Source organism: Triturus cristatus, chromosome 6 (genome assembly GCF_964204655.1).
Source record: "Triturus cristatus chromosome 6, aTriCri1.1, whole genome shotgun sequence".
NCBI classification, from domain to species: Eukaryota; Metazoa; Chordata; class Amphibia; order Caudata; family Salamandridae; genus Triturus; species Triturus cristatus.
In genome coordinates, this window is record NC_140589.1 from 142,392,876 (window position 1) to 142,412,467 (window position 19,592).

Genomic DNA, 19,592 nt, shown 5'->3' on the forward strand with positions numbered 1-19,592 from the left:
CACCCATAGTGCCACTCACATACCCACTCACAGACCCACACATGCACTGGTATAACCACTCACAGACCCATAGTGCCACTCAGACGCCCACTCACAGGTCCATAGGGCCACTCACACACCCACTGACAGACACACACAGGCACTCACACACCCATAGTGCCACTCACATACCCACTCACAGACCCACACATGCACTGGTATAACCACTCACAGACCCATAGTGCCACTCAGACGCCCACTCACAGGTCCATAGGGCCACTCACACACCCACTGACAGACACACACAGGCACTCACACACCCATAGTGCCACTCACATACCCACTCACAGACCCACACATGCACTGGTATAACCACTCACAGGTCCATAGCACCACTCACACTCACTCACAGATGCACTCACACACACATACTCACAGAAGACCAGACACACACACACACACTCACAGACACATACCGGCACTCACACACCTACTCAGCTACTCAGATCTACACATCTACTCACAGCTCTACACAGTGACAGATCCACACAAGCATTTACCCACCCACTCACAGAACCACTCAGGCACTCACATACCCACTCACAGATGCACACAGGCACTCACACAAATAGTCAATCACACACCCACTAACAGACCCACACACACATACACACACTTCCTCACAGACACACATAGGCACTCACACACCCACCTACAGACCCATAGTACCACTACCACACCCACTCACAGACCCACACAGCCACACACACACACACACCCACACCCACACACACACACACACACACTCTTGCAGCCCCACACAGGTACTCACACATCCACTCACAGACCTGTAGCACCGCACACACACCCGCTCACATACCCACCAGGAACTCACAGGCCCACTCATAGGGCCACAAAAATACACACACACCCTCTCTCACAGACCCACACAGGCACTCACACACCCACTTACAGACCCACATAGGAACTGACACACCCACTCACAAACCCACATAGGAACTGACACAGCCACTCACAAGACCCACACAAGCACTCGGAGAATCTTTGGATGCCCACTTACAGACCCATAGCACTACTCACACACCCACTCACAGGCACTCACAGACACACACAGGCACTCACAGGCACTCACAGACACACACAGAAACCCACTCAAAGACCCACACATTCATACCAACTAATAGACCCACACAGACAGACATACCCGCTAACAGACCCACACAGACATACCTACTCACAGACACACACAGACCCTCACACACCCACTGACAGACCCACAGAGACACTCACACACCTATTCATAGACTCATACAGGCATTCACACAACCAGTAACAGACCCACACAGGAACTCACACATCCACTCACAGACCAACACAGATACTTACACACCCATTTACAAATCCCATACAGCCAGTCACCCACCCACTCACAGACCCAGACACTCACACACCAACTCACAGACCTAAACACACACACACACACACACCAACACAGAGATGCACAGAGATACCCACATACCCACTCACAGACCCATTCACCCATACACCCACTCACAGACCCACTCACTCACACTGCCACTCACAGACCCACACACTCACACGCCCAGTAACAGACCCATAGCATCACTCACATCACCCACTCATAAAGACACTCACACACCCATACAAGCACTGACAAGCATAGTGTCAAACCCATACACACACACACGCAAAGTCTGTAATAATCTGCTCACAAATTCATAGAGCCACGCACATGCCCACTGTATTAAATGAATTGTTGTTTTAAATGATTGTTTTTGGTTGGGAATGGAGTCACGTATATGTCTTGAATCCTAAATGTGCTGCTTTGCATTAAATGTGTGCTTTTGGTTTGTGGATTCGTGACGGATCCACAGAGCAGAGTAAGAAATCTAAAAAAAGGATTTAAGAAGAAAATGAATCAGTGTTTGGGAAAAGGATTGGCTCTGAAAACAGCTTTTGTATTTATGATGTGCAGATGATATCTACATATGAAACCGGACGCAGTCTTTCATGTTGTTGAATAACACCCTGTTGCCTTTCTCTGAGAAATGAACTCCATCATCTTTATATATATCGTCCATATCAAAACGTAAATTGTTGTTGTATATAGAGCCCATGTGGTGGTCTCTATGGAATGCAGGAACAGTTTTTGACATGTTTCCTGGATTTGTCTATCTGTGGACAAAATGTGTTTCACCAATTCCACTTATGCTCTTGGCAAATGTTGGAGAACACCAAGGCAGTGTGTGGGAAAAGTGCCATGAATTTACCAAAGGTATCCTTTAATAGGATTTCCAGTCCAACCCCAGTAATTGTGCCTAGGACAATGCAACACGCTGCAAAATCATGAGGTCTGGATGTTGGCAATCCACAATGCTTTCAAGCAAAATCAGCAATTGATGCCACTTTAACCCTCTCTGGCCAAGCCATGTAATGTCTACATTAGGTAAACCCAAGTCTCTGTCAATGCCACTCTTTCTAGTGCTCTCTCTGGCCCAAAACACAAAACTATAGCCCACAATCCACACACTAACCATTTTGAAGGGACACGGAAGTAGTACACAGGAGAAGGCTGCAGCGGAATGAGAGAGTTTTCAACATGAAAGGCAGTTAAAATGGAGGACAGCACCTAAATTAAACAAGAACTTTTTTGATTGAATGGTAGCTAAAAGTAGGTAGTGAGTTTGACCAAAAAGTAATTACATCTGTGATTGGCTTTAGAAAAAAAGGTATGCTGTTTGGGATACTTATGTAATTCCAAAGAGTAAACTACACCTGCTGCTCACATAAAGGGTTGTGAACCTTTGACCAAGTGCTAACAGGAGAGTTCCAAATACGGTCACTATGGAAACAGAGCTGAAAAAGCATGGGGGAAGGGAACAAAAAAAGAGTAGAGTATTAATGTGAAAGGGAGAATGGCATGGAAATATTGCTCATTAGAGAATGTTTGGGTTGAAATTCAGTTCTTTTTAAAAAGTTAACTATAAATGACAGGCTTGTCCCATGGCTATATTTTTTACCAGTCCCTCGTGACAGCGGCTTTTTACACCAGAACAAATGACATCCTTCTTTTCTCCACATGTAATAGTAAGGAATTTCCATTCAATGGATTCCTTCTTTTTATTGACTGGCTCTTCTTCATCTGAAGAAGTTCCTTTGAGCAGGTCCTGTGTATTCTCTCCAGAAGCCATGATCAATAGTACAGCAAAAGATCAATCAAAAAAACTCTTTCTAATTGCCTCTCTAGGTGTGATTCTTCACAGCCACACGCAAATGGTAAAAAAAAGTGGCAGATACTTCCTCTAGAAATGATTGACTGATACTCTAACCAATAAAATCAATGTTTCCTATGTCACATGGGATTTGGGGTGAAGCTGTCGTGACATTACACTGAATCGAGAAATATGTTTATTGTAAACTATATTTGCTTATTAAAAATATAAGTTTCTTTGTCATTTTAGTGAATAACCTACCTCAATTTTATACTTTTATATATGTTTTTAAGTGTTGCTAAAAATCACATGGGTTCCGTGGACCTCCTGCGGAACAGGAAGGACATATCAGGGGTGTACGCGATGGATCTGCGGATCCAAAAAAAAAAAAATTTGAATAATAATAACACTTTGTTTTTAAAGAACTTCGAAATATAGATATAGTAGGTGACCCAGTTAAACCAGAATTCTCCAAAGCACAAATGATTCTAATGTCTTAGGCATGGCGAAGACAAAGCAAGTCTGTTTTTCAGGGAATTGCAACATAAAAACAATCTGAAATCCTTGAAGCAGGTGGATGCATCAGACATCTATTAAAGCACAATCTTTTATGTAGTGACTATGCCCTCTGGGATATTTCTTCTTGTGTCCTGGTGACAGGAGAGTCTATGGCTCTTTATTTAAATTACTATAAGTAATGCACAAAACCACTTGTAAGCTTCGCACACAACAACTCACACACCCACTAATACACCCATACAGACAATCACACCCCCACTCACACAGCCACTAACAACCCCCCACTCACACACTCATTCACGCAGGCACTCACACACCCATCCTCAAAGGTTGCAGGTTACAGGTAGGAAATCAAATTTTAAAAACCTTAGAAATTCACTAAAAAAGACAAAGGTTACAGGGACGTTATAGTTAGGAAAAAAACATAAAAAACGTAGAAATTCATTGAAAAAACAAAGGTTACAGGGACGTTATAGTTAGGCAGTAGAATTAAAAGACCCATAGAAATTCACTCAAAAAAACAAAGGTGAGAGGGATATTATAGTTAGGCTTAGATTTCACATGCACAAAACCATAGAAATTCAGCAGTTATAGATACCTGAGCTAACTATAACTTACTCCTCCGCAATGTGCTGCTTTTGACCTCACGTATTACATCACTCATGACATGGTTAGTGACATCACTGATGACATTTTTTGATATCATTGATGACATAATTTACAAAACCACTGACAAACCCAGTCACACACCCACATAAGCCCTCACACACCCATACAACCACTCACACACCAACACAAACACTCACACGCCTACTGGCACACTCATACAACCACTCACATACCCACACACACACCCATTCTACCAGTCACACACCCATTCACACGCCCACAAAGCCACTCATACACCCACTTACACAGGGGTGGTCAAGAGAACCCACTGCTGATGTCCACACCTTAGTTTAGTTCTGCCAGCGGGAAAACCAATCGGTTAAGAATCCGGTCCTTACAGAGCCATCTATGATCCAGCGGGGGTGAGGTATACCCTACTAACAAGCTGTAACAGCTGAGCATTTAGAAGCAGTGTGCAACACCCTAGCAGAAAGAAACAATGAGGTGTGGTGACTGAGCGACACCCACGCCTAAAATGGTGGCGTCCGGTTAGTGTAAATGGCGCTGTTGGTCGAGTGCTGCTGTGCTCGATTTATCAACACAGAGCGGGAGCAGAGTGCCACCTCCACCCAGATCCATAAAGGTGCCAGCCTGAGGTGGAGTGCTTGCCACCTGTGGGTTCTTTGCCCGTGCTGCAGTGCTCGCTCCCTGAAGCGCTGCAATTGTTGGGCTTGCGCTATGGACCTGCTGGGCGGATCAACGACCCAAGCTGGTGGCGGTGACCTCTACTGCGCTGTGGGTGCCCTGACTGTTACTGAAAGTGCCCTGTCTGCTGCCTGCCCCTAGAACAAGTGGCAGACCTGTGGTGGCAGCTGGAAATCCCACGGAAGGGTCCCGATGCGGTGCCAGAGCCAGTGAGTCTTGCAACAGTGAGTGCGACTGCTGCATTGGATTCCCCCATGGCCTGTGCAAACTGGGTCTACCTGTGAGGCACAACGGTGGATGTGGTGGTCCTCTCCACAGCCTGAGTGTCAGGGGTTTGTGTGCCTGCAGCGTGAGGGAGTGATGGCCTTTGTGAAGCACCGGCAAGGTGCGACAAAAGGGAGAGGCGCATATCCCGATCTGCGGTGCCCCTGGCTTCTAAAAGTGATCTTGATCCCCAGTGAGTGCTGGGCTGCTGCAGGGGGAATTCGAGGGCTGGACTGATGAGCTGGTGAGACCAACTGGTCACTTGTTTTTAGGGGCCGACGTGGCCCCTTCCTCACCCCTTACCACACCCTGTATACACCACTAGTGCACACACATTGGATAGTGCCTGTCCTAGACAGGGTGACCATAGCGTGCCGGCAATCCACTTAACATTGTGTATTGGTGTGGTACTCGCTAGTGACCAGCTTGGGCAAGTCAGACAAGCAGCAGGCCCGTCTTACCTACGAATCCAAGCGGACGCCCAGACCTTTGCAGCATGCACCCTCAGATTCCGAGCAAGAACTGCCACTGCAACCAAGTACCTCATTGGAAACCACGTAGATGCATTAAATGCCCGCTTGGACACCGTGGCAGCCAAGCTCAACAAACATGCCACAAGCCTTGCCACAGCAGAACAGCGCATATGCGGTGCCGAAGATGATTTGCAGGTGCTCAACTGCAAACAGCTCAACATGGACAAAATATTAGCTATTATTCAGGCAAAAAGAGAGGACTTAGATGCACATCGCACCGCAGCAATTTGCACATAACGGGCATTCCAGAGTCCAATAATACAGGTCACCTTGAATGATATGTGGAGTCAATGCTGCAAGAAATATTTGATTGTAAGCAACTGTCCTCTGTGTTAATAATATAACGTGCTCACAGAACTCTGCAGGTGCCACCCCCTCTTAGAAGCCCCCACCAAGATCGATCATTGCAAAGCTCATAAATCATCAAAATCAGGACACAGGACTACGCCTCTCTTGGGAAAAAGGCACTATGTAATTTCAAGGTAACAAATTTGCCTTCTATCCCAAATTCATTGCAACAGTGCAACCTGCTCTGGGGGAATACTCTTAGGTGAAAAAGAAACTACAATCCCTAGGGTTCTCCTATGCCATGTTGTACACTGCTCGATTGAGAGTGGACCACGAGGGCACACAAACTATTTTGACATCACCCAAAGCAGTCATGGACTTCATTAAGGCCCAAAGGCAGATCCGTCACACCCCTACGAGAGCTGAGCTAGATGCCGTGGACACTAGGGACAAACTTCAAAAGACTCAAGTTTAAGCAGGTATCCCTGCAGCTAAGTAACTGTGCTGTATAATACCATGGTGCAAGGTTCACCGGGGCTGTTGTATGCCACTTTGGCGCCCTGTATTTCCTTGAGGCTAATTAACAGTTCTTTCACTGGGCTACATTGCAATGTACTGGGCAAATTGTGCTAGCAAGTAAAATTGTGCTGTCAAGCTAACAGCCTTGGATGCCACCTCCCCCCCCCAGCGGTTGTATTGGGCCCAGCTGTACCTAACCATGTTCCCGACCCCCTCCGTTCAACATGAGGGTATTCGGCATCTCGCTCCCCCACAAAGGTGTACCCCACTAGGTTCTGCTGTATCTAGTCCTATTGTTTGATTGTGTTTAATGTTTATGTAAAAGCATGTTTGAATTTCCTTTTTCCAATTGGGATGGCTATGGCAAGTTTTATTTCCAGAGTGGGTGGGGAGTGGGTATGTAACTAATCTGCTTTCATATAACATATGTTAGGAATAGCATCACTCATTAGTAGTACACACACTATCGCCAGTAGGTAGTTATAGTTAGTACCAAAGTTTCCATTTGAATTTGTTTTTGTTTTGCCAATAACTTTGGTGCTGCTTGACGAATTTCAAAAAACGTTCCCTTTTTAGGTTTGGCCTGGCCAAATATTGCTATATTTTACACTAAACAAGCAGTCATAAGTGCAGTTATCCAGCAGGCACTAGGGCCACGATTTCAATAGTGCAGCAAGTGCAGTTGCACCAGGACCAAAAGCTCTAGGCACCCCGCTAAACACCGATTGTAGCTATATTTTCAAACTAAACAGGCAGTCACTCGTGCAGTTAACTTTCAGGCATTAGGGTCATGATTTGAATAGTGCAGCATGTGCAGTGGCACCAGGTCCAAATGTTGTCAGACTTCCTCGGAACACCTAATATTGCTATATTTGACTACTAAACAGGCAGTCACAATTGCAGTTACCTTTCAGTTAAAAGGGGCTTCATTTGAATGGTGCAGCAGGTGCAGTGGCACTGGCGCACAAAGCTCTAGGGACCCCACTAAATCTAAAACAGATTAATGCTACATTTTACTACTAAACAAGACAGTCGCAAGTGCAGTTATCTAGCTGCCAACAGGGTTATCATTTCAATGGGGCAGCAGGTACAGTGACACTAGGACCAAAAGCTCTAGGCACCCCACTAATCACCCACTATTGCTCTATTTTACTATTAAACAGGCAGTCACAACTGCAGTTACCTTGCAGACAACAGGGTCATGATGTTAATGGTGCAGCAGGTGCAGTGGCACCGGGGCCAAAAGTTGTCATAACTTCTCTAAACACCAAATATTGAAATATTTTACTACTAAACGGGCAGTCACAAATGCAGTTATCTTGCAGGCACTAGAGGAATGATTTGAATGGTTTAGCATAATATTGCTATTACAGAAATGATTTCAATTATTTACCACTTTAATACATTTTTTCATAATGTTGCTATTACTTACCCGTACTACACCACTAGTAGCAGCACAATATATTGCCTTTTTGTACACAAACATGTTATAACACTTTAACAGACTTTCTGTTACTTATATTGTTGCAGGGATTTTGCACATACACAGAACTATGTGCAGGATTATGGGACCTTGGTGTATAGGGGCGGTGCCTTCTACCGCCTCAGTAGGCACAAGCCCAGGATCGACTAGCTATAGTGTCTCATTCGCTCTCCTACTCACTCACGGAGAAGCAAATAATTAGTGACCTTTTTGCTCACTCTCTCGTACCTGTCCACAATAAGATCTGACGGAGACATGGATATAGCTTAAAATGTTTATTTTAAATAACGTGCTCTAACATGCAGTATATGTGCCACAACAAGCAGAAAAATGCTTAACAAGAACATTGCAGCTAGGCCATACATCCTAAAGGGAAATGTCATCTTACGAAGACTATGGAGAAAATGACTATAGTGCCTAACCTCCCTCCCTTTGGCTAGAAGGAGTATTATTATAGAATAGAAGATCTCTGGGTTTTGTTAGCATACCCCATACCTTATACCATAGATGGCATTTCTACATCGTAGGTGCGTGTTGCTCGTCTCCCTGGAAAGGTCCCTCTCCAAGTGCGTGTTACCTAAACATGTATCCCCGTTATAGCAAAGTACGAGCTTCCAGCAGCTGCTGCGTTAGTGTGTTTTGTCTAGGTGCTAGGGCCTGACCAGAACAGAATAACAAGTGGCATTGTTTATCGACCTTGCTCACAATGTTCAGACTAAAACTCCAGTAACAGGCAGAGAACGAACACAGCAAACAGTTCTCAAGTGAAAATCATAAAAAGAGTCTTGCAAAAAAAAAAAGCTTTGTAGTAACGTGCACAAAGCTACAGCATGGCTGCAGGGCTAATGCTAACTTAGTAATGTCGACAATGTACCCATTGGCCACGTGACAATATTGTACCATATTCAGCAAGCTACAACTTACAACAAAAAAATGCTGATTATTATAGGCGAAACCTAATGCACTTACCAAAGTTTGTTGGTTCAACTGCTGTGTTGAAAGTTTCAGGATGATCCATTAAGGGGGGGGCGAGAAAAAAAGGGGGGTCCCAAAACTTTATGTACATGGCTATTTTTCATTTTTTTTAACACGACTACAGCCCAAAGCACTGAACAGAATTACATCAAATTTGGCAGAAAACTGGAGGTTGGTCCAGAAAGCATGCTTTTTGTGATTCGGTGTAAATCCGTTCAGTAGTTTCAGCGATATTTCAGTTTAAAAAATATACATCTGATAGCTGAAAATCCTACTGAAATTTGATTGGCTGTCAACTCTTCCTAGGACTCAGACTAAAAATGTAAAAATAAAAAAAATAAAAGGGGGCACCGTAGAAATACCCTGAACCCCCTACACCTCTTAGGGGAGGTGGGGGGGGGGGGGTCCCCCAGGGCCAAAAAAAAATTGTTATTTTTTTTATTTTCTTCGGGATCCCCAGAACCCCCAAACATTAAAAAATAAAGCAGGGCTCCTGCACTTCGGTTCTAATCAGCCCCCGTGAACACCAGGTCCTGGGGGCATTTTAATAAAGGTGGGGGGCACACGGCCCCTCTTTCTGGGGCTGATTGATGCCCCAGGGACCACCCCCTTCCCAGAGCTTACAGAACAAAAAAAGCAGGAGAGGCCGATAGGGTCTCCCTCACTGCCCCGTAGACCACCACCTCCCCGGGAGTTATTTATTTAACCCAGACCGCCACCTTCCCAGGGATTTAATTTTAAGTAATGCAGGGGCCGGCCACCTCCCCGGGGCTCTTCTGAAATGTAATGTGAGGGTGTCAAGTAGCCCCCTCTGCAGCCATGGGGACCATCAACTCCCCAGGGTGAAATTGAAAAAGAGAGGGCAGTGGGGACCGGCTCCTGCAAAGGTCCAGGGTGCCTTCCCCCGGTACATGCAGTTTGCTGTGGCTTGGCAGGAGCTTTACCGCTCCCGCAAAGCCACAGTAAACGTTGTCCGCTTTCAGCAAGCGAGAGCTCACAAATGCGTTCGCTTGCTGAAAGCGGAGCATTTGTTTGTTTCCCTGCCCACTGTCAAGCCAGCAGGTAAACAGACAAATTGCTTTGAGATCCAGGGAGATGCCTGGGTCTCAAATCAATGCCAGCTCCCACAGGAGGCAGGGAGCCAGCAGGGACTGCGGCTCCCTGCCTCCGAGGCCAGGCCCCGGGGGGATGGCCCTGGGAGGGGGGGCCACCCGGCCCCCTCCCTGTAAGTTTTCTCCCCCAAAACGGTCTGGCCCTGGAGGATGGGTCTTCGGAGCTAATTTCGGCCCGGGAAAAAAGGCCATGTCGCTCCCCTCCCCCATTCAAAAAAGGCCTGCCCCTGGGGGATGGAGTCCCAGGGCCCCAAATAGGCCCAGGTAAGGAGCAACGCGCCCCCTCCCCTAATAAATAAATGATTTTTTTTTAAAGACCATCAAGTTGCCAGAGGCACCGCCCCCTTTCTCCACCAATCTGCAAATGCACCTCCTGGCGCAGTTCTGGTTGGGGGATTAAGTTCCCTTGGCTACTGAGGCTCCTTGGGGGCCAACAAGCCCCCCTGTTACCTCCATTTACCTCCAGTAAGTCCCACACAGTGGGATTGCTGAGAGGTCTTGTGAGGCACTGGCCCCTTTCTCCACCACTCTGGAAACGTGCTTCCTGGCACACTGCTTGTTGGGGGATGAAGCCCCCTTGGCTCCAGAGGATGCTTAGGGGCCAAAAAGCTACCTCCAGTAAGTCCCACACAGTAGGATTGCTGAGAGGTCTTCAGAGGCCACGCACACTTTCTCCACCACTCTGCAAACGCGCCTCCTGGTGCACTGCTCATTGGGGATAAAGTCCCAATAGATGCTGAAGGTCCTTGGGGGCCAAGAAGCCCTCCCTCCCGTTACCTCCACTAAGTCCCACAGACTGCGATTGCTGAGAGGATTTTGGAGGCCATGTCCCTTTCTCCACCACTAGGCAAACGTGCCTCCTAGCGCACTGCTAGTTGGGGGATGAAGTCCTCTTGGATGCTGAGGGTTCTTGGGGGCCCTGAAGCCCTCCTGTTACTTCCAGTAAGTCTGACTGCACGATTCCCGAGAGCTGGTCAGAGGCCCAGCCCACTTTCTCCACCCCTCTGCAAACGCGACTACTATGTAAAAAGCATAGAAATTCACTAATAAAACAAAGGATACAGGGACTTTATAGTTCTGAAATAGAATTTGAAAAACCTTAGAAATCCACTTAAAAAACAAAGGTTACAGGGTCTTTGTAGTTAGGAAATAGAATTTAAAAAAACATAGAAATTCACTGATTAAAAACAAAGGTTAAAAGAACTTTATAGTTAGTGCCATAGTCCCCTCTTTTATGAACCCTATCTTACCTCTTTCTCCGCGTGCTAAGGATGAACTCTCTTCGGCACTCCTTGGAAGAAACGTTCCCCGAGATACGACGGACTACAAATCCCGTGAGCCTTTGCAAAAGCACTTTGCCGTCAGAGAGAGCAGAAACGTTCAAAAGCAAATCCGCTTCCCCGCAGCACTGCCGCGAGCATAACTGATGTTCATGTTGGAAACTCGGGGGTCTGGTAAGGGTGCATTGACACTACCAATTCCTACATTGGATTCTTGATTTGGCTCTGCCAAAACAGTAAGATTGTGCTATAACTTTCAACGCTTGTTTCTTTAGCGCAGTGTTCCTCCCCGTTGGAGAGACACACTTTTGAAGTCTCATGTAGGTGGTAGGGATACCGGTGCTCTCCCTTTTATATATAGATCAATCTCTGACTATTTGTGGCATTTCTGAGTCATCCGGGCCCCCGAGGAGGTTCTAACCGGGCAAGCCGCATTAACTCGCTATCGCAATATTCCCTTTGTTGGCGAATTCACGTTACGTGGGTTTATGAGGAGGGGAGTGTTGGGCTATACTATTTGTATTTGAAAGAAAGACTTTGAACTCGAGAGTTCGCACAGTACTTTGGTATCGCAAGGCACAGATACCTCTAGTGCGTGTCTATCTTCAGACGCTTTTGTTTGTTTGTCATATGTATTGTCCTTGTCGTATTCTGTGGCATATCGCACCTATGGGGGTATATAACTATCCCAGGCATAACGAGTGTAATGCTGGTTGCTTAAATTGATCATTATTGTTTTCGAATACCTCACTGAGAAGAGAGGTTTGAGTTAGTGTAAGTTTGCAGTTAGAATCACTACGCAATTGACATATAATTATTTTCTATGCTTAGGCCTCACATTATAACAGGGGATTGTGGAAGAGCGTTTCTCTACAGCCTCTTACAACACTGTGAAGCAAGACACTTTTGACCCACACTGTAATAATAGTGGGCGATTACAAGAAGATTCGCGAAATACATGGCAGGGGTTGCTTTTACTCATTTGAGGTTGGCTTGGGTGGTATTTTACCAATTCAAAGCTGTAATACTGTGCCTGGAGTGGTAAAAGGCTTTGGCCATTTTAACAGCTCGGCATTTATAGCGTGGTGCTAATCCAATGCTTAAAGACTTTGCTGTAGAAATGGTAAAAGACTTTGTCCCTTTCTATCGGCATGGATGGCATTGTGCTAATCCAATGCTTAAAGACTTTGATAGAAAAGCAGACATTTAAGGTGAGGAAATTTAGAGTGTCGCTGGTGTTGAGAGTGCTCTATACTGGAGCTACTTTCCACCTAAACCTAAGAACTACCCAGAGTTCCAACCACCACCACTTTTCTAAGGTTTTTTTTAATGGAAAGTAAGATATTATTACCATACTTAACTATAACATCACTTTAAATGTTGTTTTTCAGTGAATATATACATATAGATATATATATTTATGTATACATATATCTATATATTTATTTATTTATTTTGAGACTGGCAAGTATTCACTAACCTGCAGTTCCTCAAGTAGTCGTTAACGAAGGTACCTCTTGAGTCAGATACAAAATCCTTAAAATCCTTTTACAAAGCTACAGTTCTTCAATTGTTTACAAGCTGAGCCTCATGAGTCAGATCCAAATAAATTCTCCACAGACTTGCAGTACCTCAAGTCAATCAATCAATCAAAAATAGCTTTATTCAATTTAAAATGCAAACCATAAAAGCACAATTTTAACAGACATTTAAAAACGTTTTGCAGACAAATAGACCTAGATGGTGATTAGATTAAAAAACTTGCAATCATTATTAAGAACCAGGACTCAAATTCCACATTGTTTTCCTAGAGTTAATAACACATTTCAGATAAGTAACAATGAAAGGCGTAAACATTTAATCTTCTAAAACTTGTAGGGCCAAAAGCGCTGTACGACATTGTCTCAAGCCCAAGGTTTTTAGAATAAGAACCATAAATCTTTTTCTTGGGAGAGAATAAAACGTACAGAATAAAATAATGTGCAACGTAGATTGTTGTGATATGTCATCACATGGACAGGCACCCAGATTCTTGGACCAATCATTTGTAACTGGGAAACTTGTAAGTCTATAAAAAGACCCCACACGAAAACGAGTCAACAACATTCTATTGTAACTCCCAGGTACACAGACTAGATAGGGCTGAATACCGTGACATGATAACAACAACTGATTATACAGAACTGACAGTTTAACAGTCTCTTGAGAAAATCTAATTGATTGTAAATGAGCTAAACAGTCTATTTTTAGTGTCTTTCTCAAAATTGCTATGATACTATCTGGCTTGTCAAAATATTCAGTGTCCAATGCCGCTCATGAATTTTCTAATGTAATTCAGCCAGGAAATAGAAGAAACCCTATACAGCTTTAAGCAGTCATTAACAACATCACAGTTAAAACTAGTGTGTGGACGCCCATATCTTATGCCATAGCAAAATTGGTCTGAAATATATGGCATACCAAGCTCTGAGTGACAAATAAAATTGGCAGTGCTATTAGGAACAGTCAGTAGATATCTTGTGAATGCATTCTCAATCAATTGTAGCGGCTGAGCGGCTGTGTGGCCCCAAATGCCTGCTCCATACATGGCTGTAGAAAGGCACTTGGCTTTGTACATTTGTACTAATTCTGGCACTGGTCTACTGCCTCATCTTCTAGCAGAGTTGACCAGAGCACCGGTAGCTCTAGAGAACAGCAATTTCCTGGCCAACACTGCAGGGGAACAAATATGGAAAGCTATTGGTGCATTCCACTTTAGTGTTATCGATACAAATATCGCAACATTTGGCACTATTCTTGCCACATTTCATTATGTAAGTTTTGGATGTGTTCACTTTCAGGCCCCTAGATTACAGAAACAAAGTAAAACTAGTTAAAACTCTCTGCAAACCTAGTTGGGTGTGGGCCATTAAAACCGCATCATCTGCGTATAGTAATGCGGGAACTGGATGCTTATTAATAAAAGGGAGATCCTGGCATTGATCAGTTATAATTTGGCCAATGCCATTAATATATAAAGTAAAAAGGAAAGGGGCAAGCACACAGCCTTGTCTCACACCTTTACTAATTGGGAATTACCTCAAGTCATTACTAGAAGTCCCTCATGAGCCAAATGCCAAAGCCTAGAAATTCTTGAAAGAAGTTGCAGTACGTCAAGAGGTTACTAGATCTCCTTCTTGCGTAAGATGCAAGTGTTGAAATGGCATGTGGCTTCAACATATACATTTGCATACATATGTTTACAGTCATGGGTCCAGGTGGGGGCTTGAGCCGCTAGTAGAATTTCCAAAGCGCGCTCACCCGCACACGACCTATCGGTGCCAATCCTTCGACCCAGACCAACATCCGGGTCCAAGGATTGGCACCAATAGGTCGTGTGCGGGTGAGCGCGCTTTGGAAATTCTACTAGACGTGAAGTCAGTTGACACTTCACCATCCGTTGGCTTTTTGGAACTCCAGAAGGCCCTTGTGGTAAAACCGTGAGTTTTACCATTTGCATCCCTCCACAGCTTAGGGTGCGCCTTAGCGAGCGCTACCATGATACCTGGTTTTCCACCATTAAAATTACTTTGGGATTAAACCACGGCATCTTGTAACTTGCACTATTTCACTGCTGCACTGACACTACATCACTAATACCTGCTTGGCTGTAATTCAGGTGCCGTAGCACACCAGGGGGGCACTCGGCCTCTCTGGTGGGAACCCGATGATGAAGCATGTCACCAACTAGGTTGGTGAGTGAGGGTTCTTTAAAATAAGAGGTATTCCTCGTGCTGACTCGCCTTCTCTACTCACTCTTTTGTTGTTACTGAACTTATACATTAGGGGGAATAAGAGTGATTATCCCTCCCTCTCCTGTTGGTGTTATAAATTATATACCGTACAGCCCTCGGATACCCTCGGTCTATGTACACACTATATGAAACGCTCAAAATAAGTAAAGAGATAAAGAAATGTCACCCTGTCATACATTGGTACTAGCAGTCATTGGTAAATACGATTGACTTCAAATATTTAACATTAGGGAACTCGTTTTTTAGATGATTGTACACACGTGCACAAGCTCGAAATTGGGCGAAGTAATAAAACAAACCTGAAGGAACAAATGTAACAAAATGTAGGTGTTTTACCTGCTTTTTCGCAGTGGTTTAAAAAAAAAAATGAATTCTAAATGTAAGAAATTGGCTAAGTCTGTGAACATTTTTCGTATGCTTACTCAAGTGTATGTTTTTCTACATAATTCTTGAGTTGTATACGTTCGAAGAAATAATGATGAATTCTTGACGACTCTGGAATTAAATGTGGCACTCAAATATGTTATTTTGTTCTTATTGTTTCAAAGATGAGGTAAATGGTTTAAAAAGCAGAACAATTGCTTACATGGAAGTGCGTTTCAAGAAGCGACACAATATATGCATTCAAAGGTAATCATTATTATTAAATATGCAATGCTTTGTATAGCTAATAAACTACTCGCACAAAAGAATACATTAGAAATAATTTTTTTCTTTGTGACTCATTTCAAAGATAAAAAAAACCTTCTATTCAGTAGAAGAGTTGACGTCACTAATATTGCTAACAATGACCCATGCTGTGTGGATGGGTTTACCAATCCTATCCCAGACAGAGCTGTCAGAGTTCACACCAAAAACATTGGGATTGTGGGTAAAAATGGTTTAGTATTCATAGTAAAGTTACACACTCACCTTACAAATCATGGCAGTCTTTGCTCCTAGTCTGGCTGCCTGGATACACTGGTTTGCTCCCTTCCCTCCAAATCCAATAAAAAACTTGTGGCCGTGTATAGTTTCCCCTGCTTTTGGCAGACGCGTAGTAAGGCTGTTAGTAGACAAAATGAAACAAAACGCAAAAGCTTTGAGAATAAAGATATAGAAGAGATTACTTACTGTTAATATTCATTACATAAAGTCCAAGTCAGCCTTATCAGAGACCTATAGTTTGAATATACCTCTTTTTAAAGCATTCTTTATCCCCGCAGGGAATTACAACGCGGTCCTTCCAACGACCGCGTTGTAACCACGCATACCATTACCCCGCAAGTCATAACAAAGACTTGTGGAGGGGGCGCTGGATGCTGGAATACTATCATTTACTATTCCAACTCCAGTATGTGCAACAGTAGGGAAGGTGTTGGATTTTAAATCCAACACCTTCCGCCCCCTCTGCAAGTCGTTGTTCCGACTTGCGGAGTAATGGCATGCATGGTTACAACGCGGTCGTTGTAACGACCGCATTGTGATTCCCTGCGGGGTAAAGTATTCGTGGTAAACGATGTTTACCCTATGGTTTACCTGCCCACCTGCTGGGCATAGCCTTCTATAATGCACTCTCAGTTTGGTAACAGCAGGAAGAGGAAAGGGTATGCGACTGTTGCATGGGTGTGGGGGTCAGAGCCTATGTTTATAAAATGATTGCTAAGAGTAGACGCTAACTTGATTTTGGGCAATCGATAGGTCTGAGTAAAGTTTCACCACATATAGTAAGAACTGTGACAAAGAAAATAATAATGCACCTATGCAGTTATGGTTAGGTACGACTTTCCACTAAAATTTTGTTTTTTTGGTTGTGCTAAAAACTTTGCTGCAGTTCGACAAATATGCACAAAACTTTCCAAAAATAATTCTCATCCAATTTGGGTTTGCGACAGCAAGTTTTGAGCAGATCTATAAAAGAGGCGCAAAAAAGAGGAGCTGAGGAGTCAACTCCCACAAGCAGGTTTAGAAGGAGCTACAGAAAAAGGCATTATGCAATGAGCAAGAAGAGCCTCTGGGATATGTCTCATGACATTCCCTGGAGTATACCTGGGAAGCTCCTCTCCAGGTGTGCTACTTGGAATGTTTCTCAACAGGAAAAAATATAAAAATATGTCTAGGCAGAAATGTAAATCTCTACCCATACTTTGACTTTTCCCCCTGAATAGGACCTATTGTGTGTATCATGCATAAGTATATTTACAAAATCTTCAATGTGTGAAAAAAGACACGTTGGGTCAAAATAGAGGATTATTTCTATTCTTTTTAGAAAGGGTGGAGCATCCTTCTGGTTGCGTTCACGTTTTACCATTTTGCAAAAATAAACGTGTGTGTGTGTGTGTGTGTGGCTGTACAAACGAGGCCCTATGTATTTAATTGTGAAATTAACTTACAGAACAAACCAAAAAATATAGGTCTCATCACCTAGACCTACATGCCTATAGAGCGGTTTTACTCTGATGTGATTTACATCCTACATCAAACCAATCAATGCTTCAAATATGGGGTGTTACTACTGGCCTAAACCCACCAAGGCTGTGAGACTAGAGTAACAACTGCCTGCTACGTGCACACAACACTGCCTTAATTTCCACGACACAGAGCAGTTGGTGGAGACAACTAGAATTCGCAAATACCTTCTTTAAAAACAATCATTTAAAGTCATATTTGACTAAAACATAAATGGCACATTTTGGGAAAGTGTTGTGTAAAGGCACGTGGTCTCTTCATAATGAGAGAATAAAGTGAGTGAAAGACTACTCATACCTGCAAATATCTTCCAAGGGAAGAGTAAGTACAATTACTGTGAAAAAGCCAGGCCTGCTTTGGTTTTATCAAAAATGTGGGCCCAGATCGCTATGAGCAGGGACCCTGGAATCATGCAGCCAAGGAGGTCCAAATTATGTGCCAGAGTTTATTCAATAATGGGTCAGGAAAAGGCAAATTATTCAATTTAATCCAACACATTTTACAGCAGTATTAATACACTATTTTGTCAGTTTTACACGTTAACACTGCATGGGCTACGATTATTATCAGTTTAACACCTAAATACAGCAATCAGCAAATGAAAGGTGACCTGCCTCTGCAGCACAAGAGGCATGCCACTGCACCAATAACTAACATTTAGAAATGATGAAGAAGTTGATGGATGATGTCACAAGTGTGCCACATTCATAATTGCAGAAACCTCTAGAGAACTCATTTAACCCCTTTCACTCCAGTTCTCAAGTATCTTTCTGCCCGCAACTCAATTTACTATAGCGCCATGATGCTCCTCGGAGTGACAGCCGCGCTCTACAAATACTCTCTAACATAATATAACATACTCATATAATTCCAGTGGCCCTGCCTGTAAGTGCTTTCCACAGTATGAAAGTAAAACTATCCCTGCAGTATAAGATAACAGTGAGGGATGCAGGGATGCAGAATTTATTTGTAATTGATCCAAAATAGGCTTTATCCAGCTTCAATTGAAGTTCCAAGATATACCCTGGTCACTGGACTGACTATTGTGTTAAGAATTGAATGTCTTGTTGCCATGATAAAGGTTTTTTTCCATAAACATTTTGACTGGATGGACCAACATAAAAAAAACTATAACAAGAGTTCATGCTCTAGACATGCTTCATGAATCAGGGCTTAATACCTGGGGAAGAGCTGAGGTTCTAGATGGTGCACCACTGCTTGTCCTAAGGCCTTAATTAGAAAATGGAAGAAGGTGAATAGGTCCCCTGTGGAGGCATTGGGACAAATTCACTGGGACATCCTCAGCTTCATTTCACATTTTATCAGAACATAGGAATATTGGGAGCTCCGTTGAAGACAATGGGGCACAAGTGTCCTATATACCCTGGAATAGGCCCGCTGCTTTCAACATTTCATTGTCGTAATGTCCTCTGCCTTTCTCTTTCCCCAGCCACGCCAAAATATATGGATTGGGCAGGAGAAAGCAAAAGGCAGAGGCTGTGCAGCAGGAACCAGGAAGCCTTAACCCTGCCCTCCTCCTGTAGCTCAATGTCACTGGGGCTTCCGAAGGACGGAGGGGTGAATGCTGCTCAGCTCCTGGGTCTTGCTGGCTTGGCTGAACTACAAAAAGCAGTTTATCTGAGGCGAGGAGAACCAGGGGTTGATTTCTGACAGTCTGCTTTCACATGATCAACAATTATCAGCCATGACCCTGTGTTTGGCTGATAACAGTTGAACATTCACTGCGAAACAGAGACTTCGGAGCCACAGGGGATGTCAACCTTCTCGGTCTCCATTGCCTTTGTCTTCTCAATTAGGTCATTCTGCCCT

The 19,592-nt window shown here is 43.9% G+C and overlaps 1 protein-coding gene across 1 annotated transcript in view; it reads right to left on the reverse strand.

Annotated features, from left to right (window-relative positions):
* The window catches only part of RBKS (ribokinase), a 451,979-nt gene that overhangs the window by 363,120 nt on the left and 69,267 nt on the right, over positions 1-19,592 (reverse strand). The window contains exon 2 of the mRNA XM_085610358.1: positions 16,227-16,359. Coding sequence (XP_085466484.1) covers positions 16,227-16,359 — 133 coding nt within the window. The remainder of the gene's footprint in view (positions 1-16,226; positions 16,360-19,592) is intronic.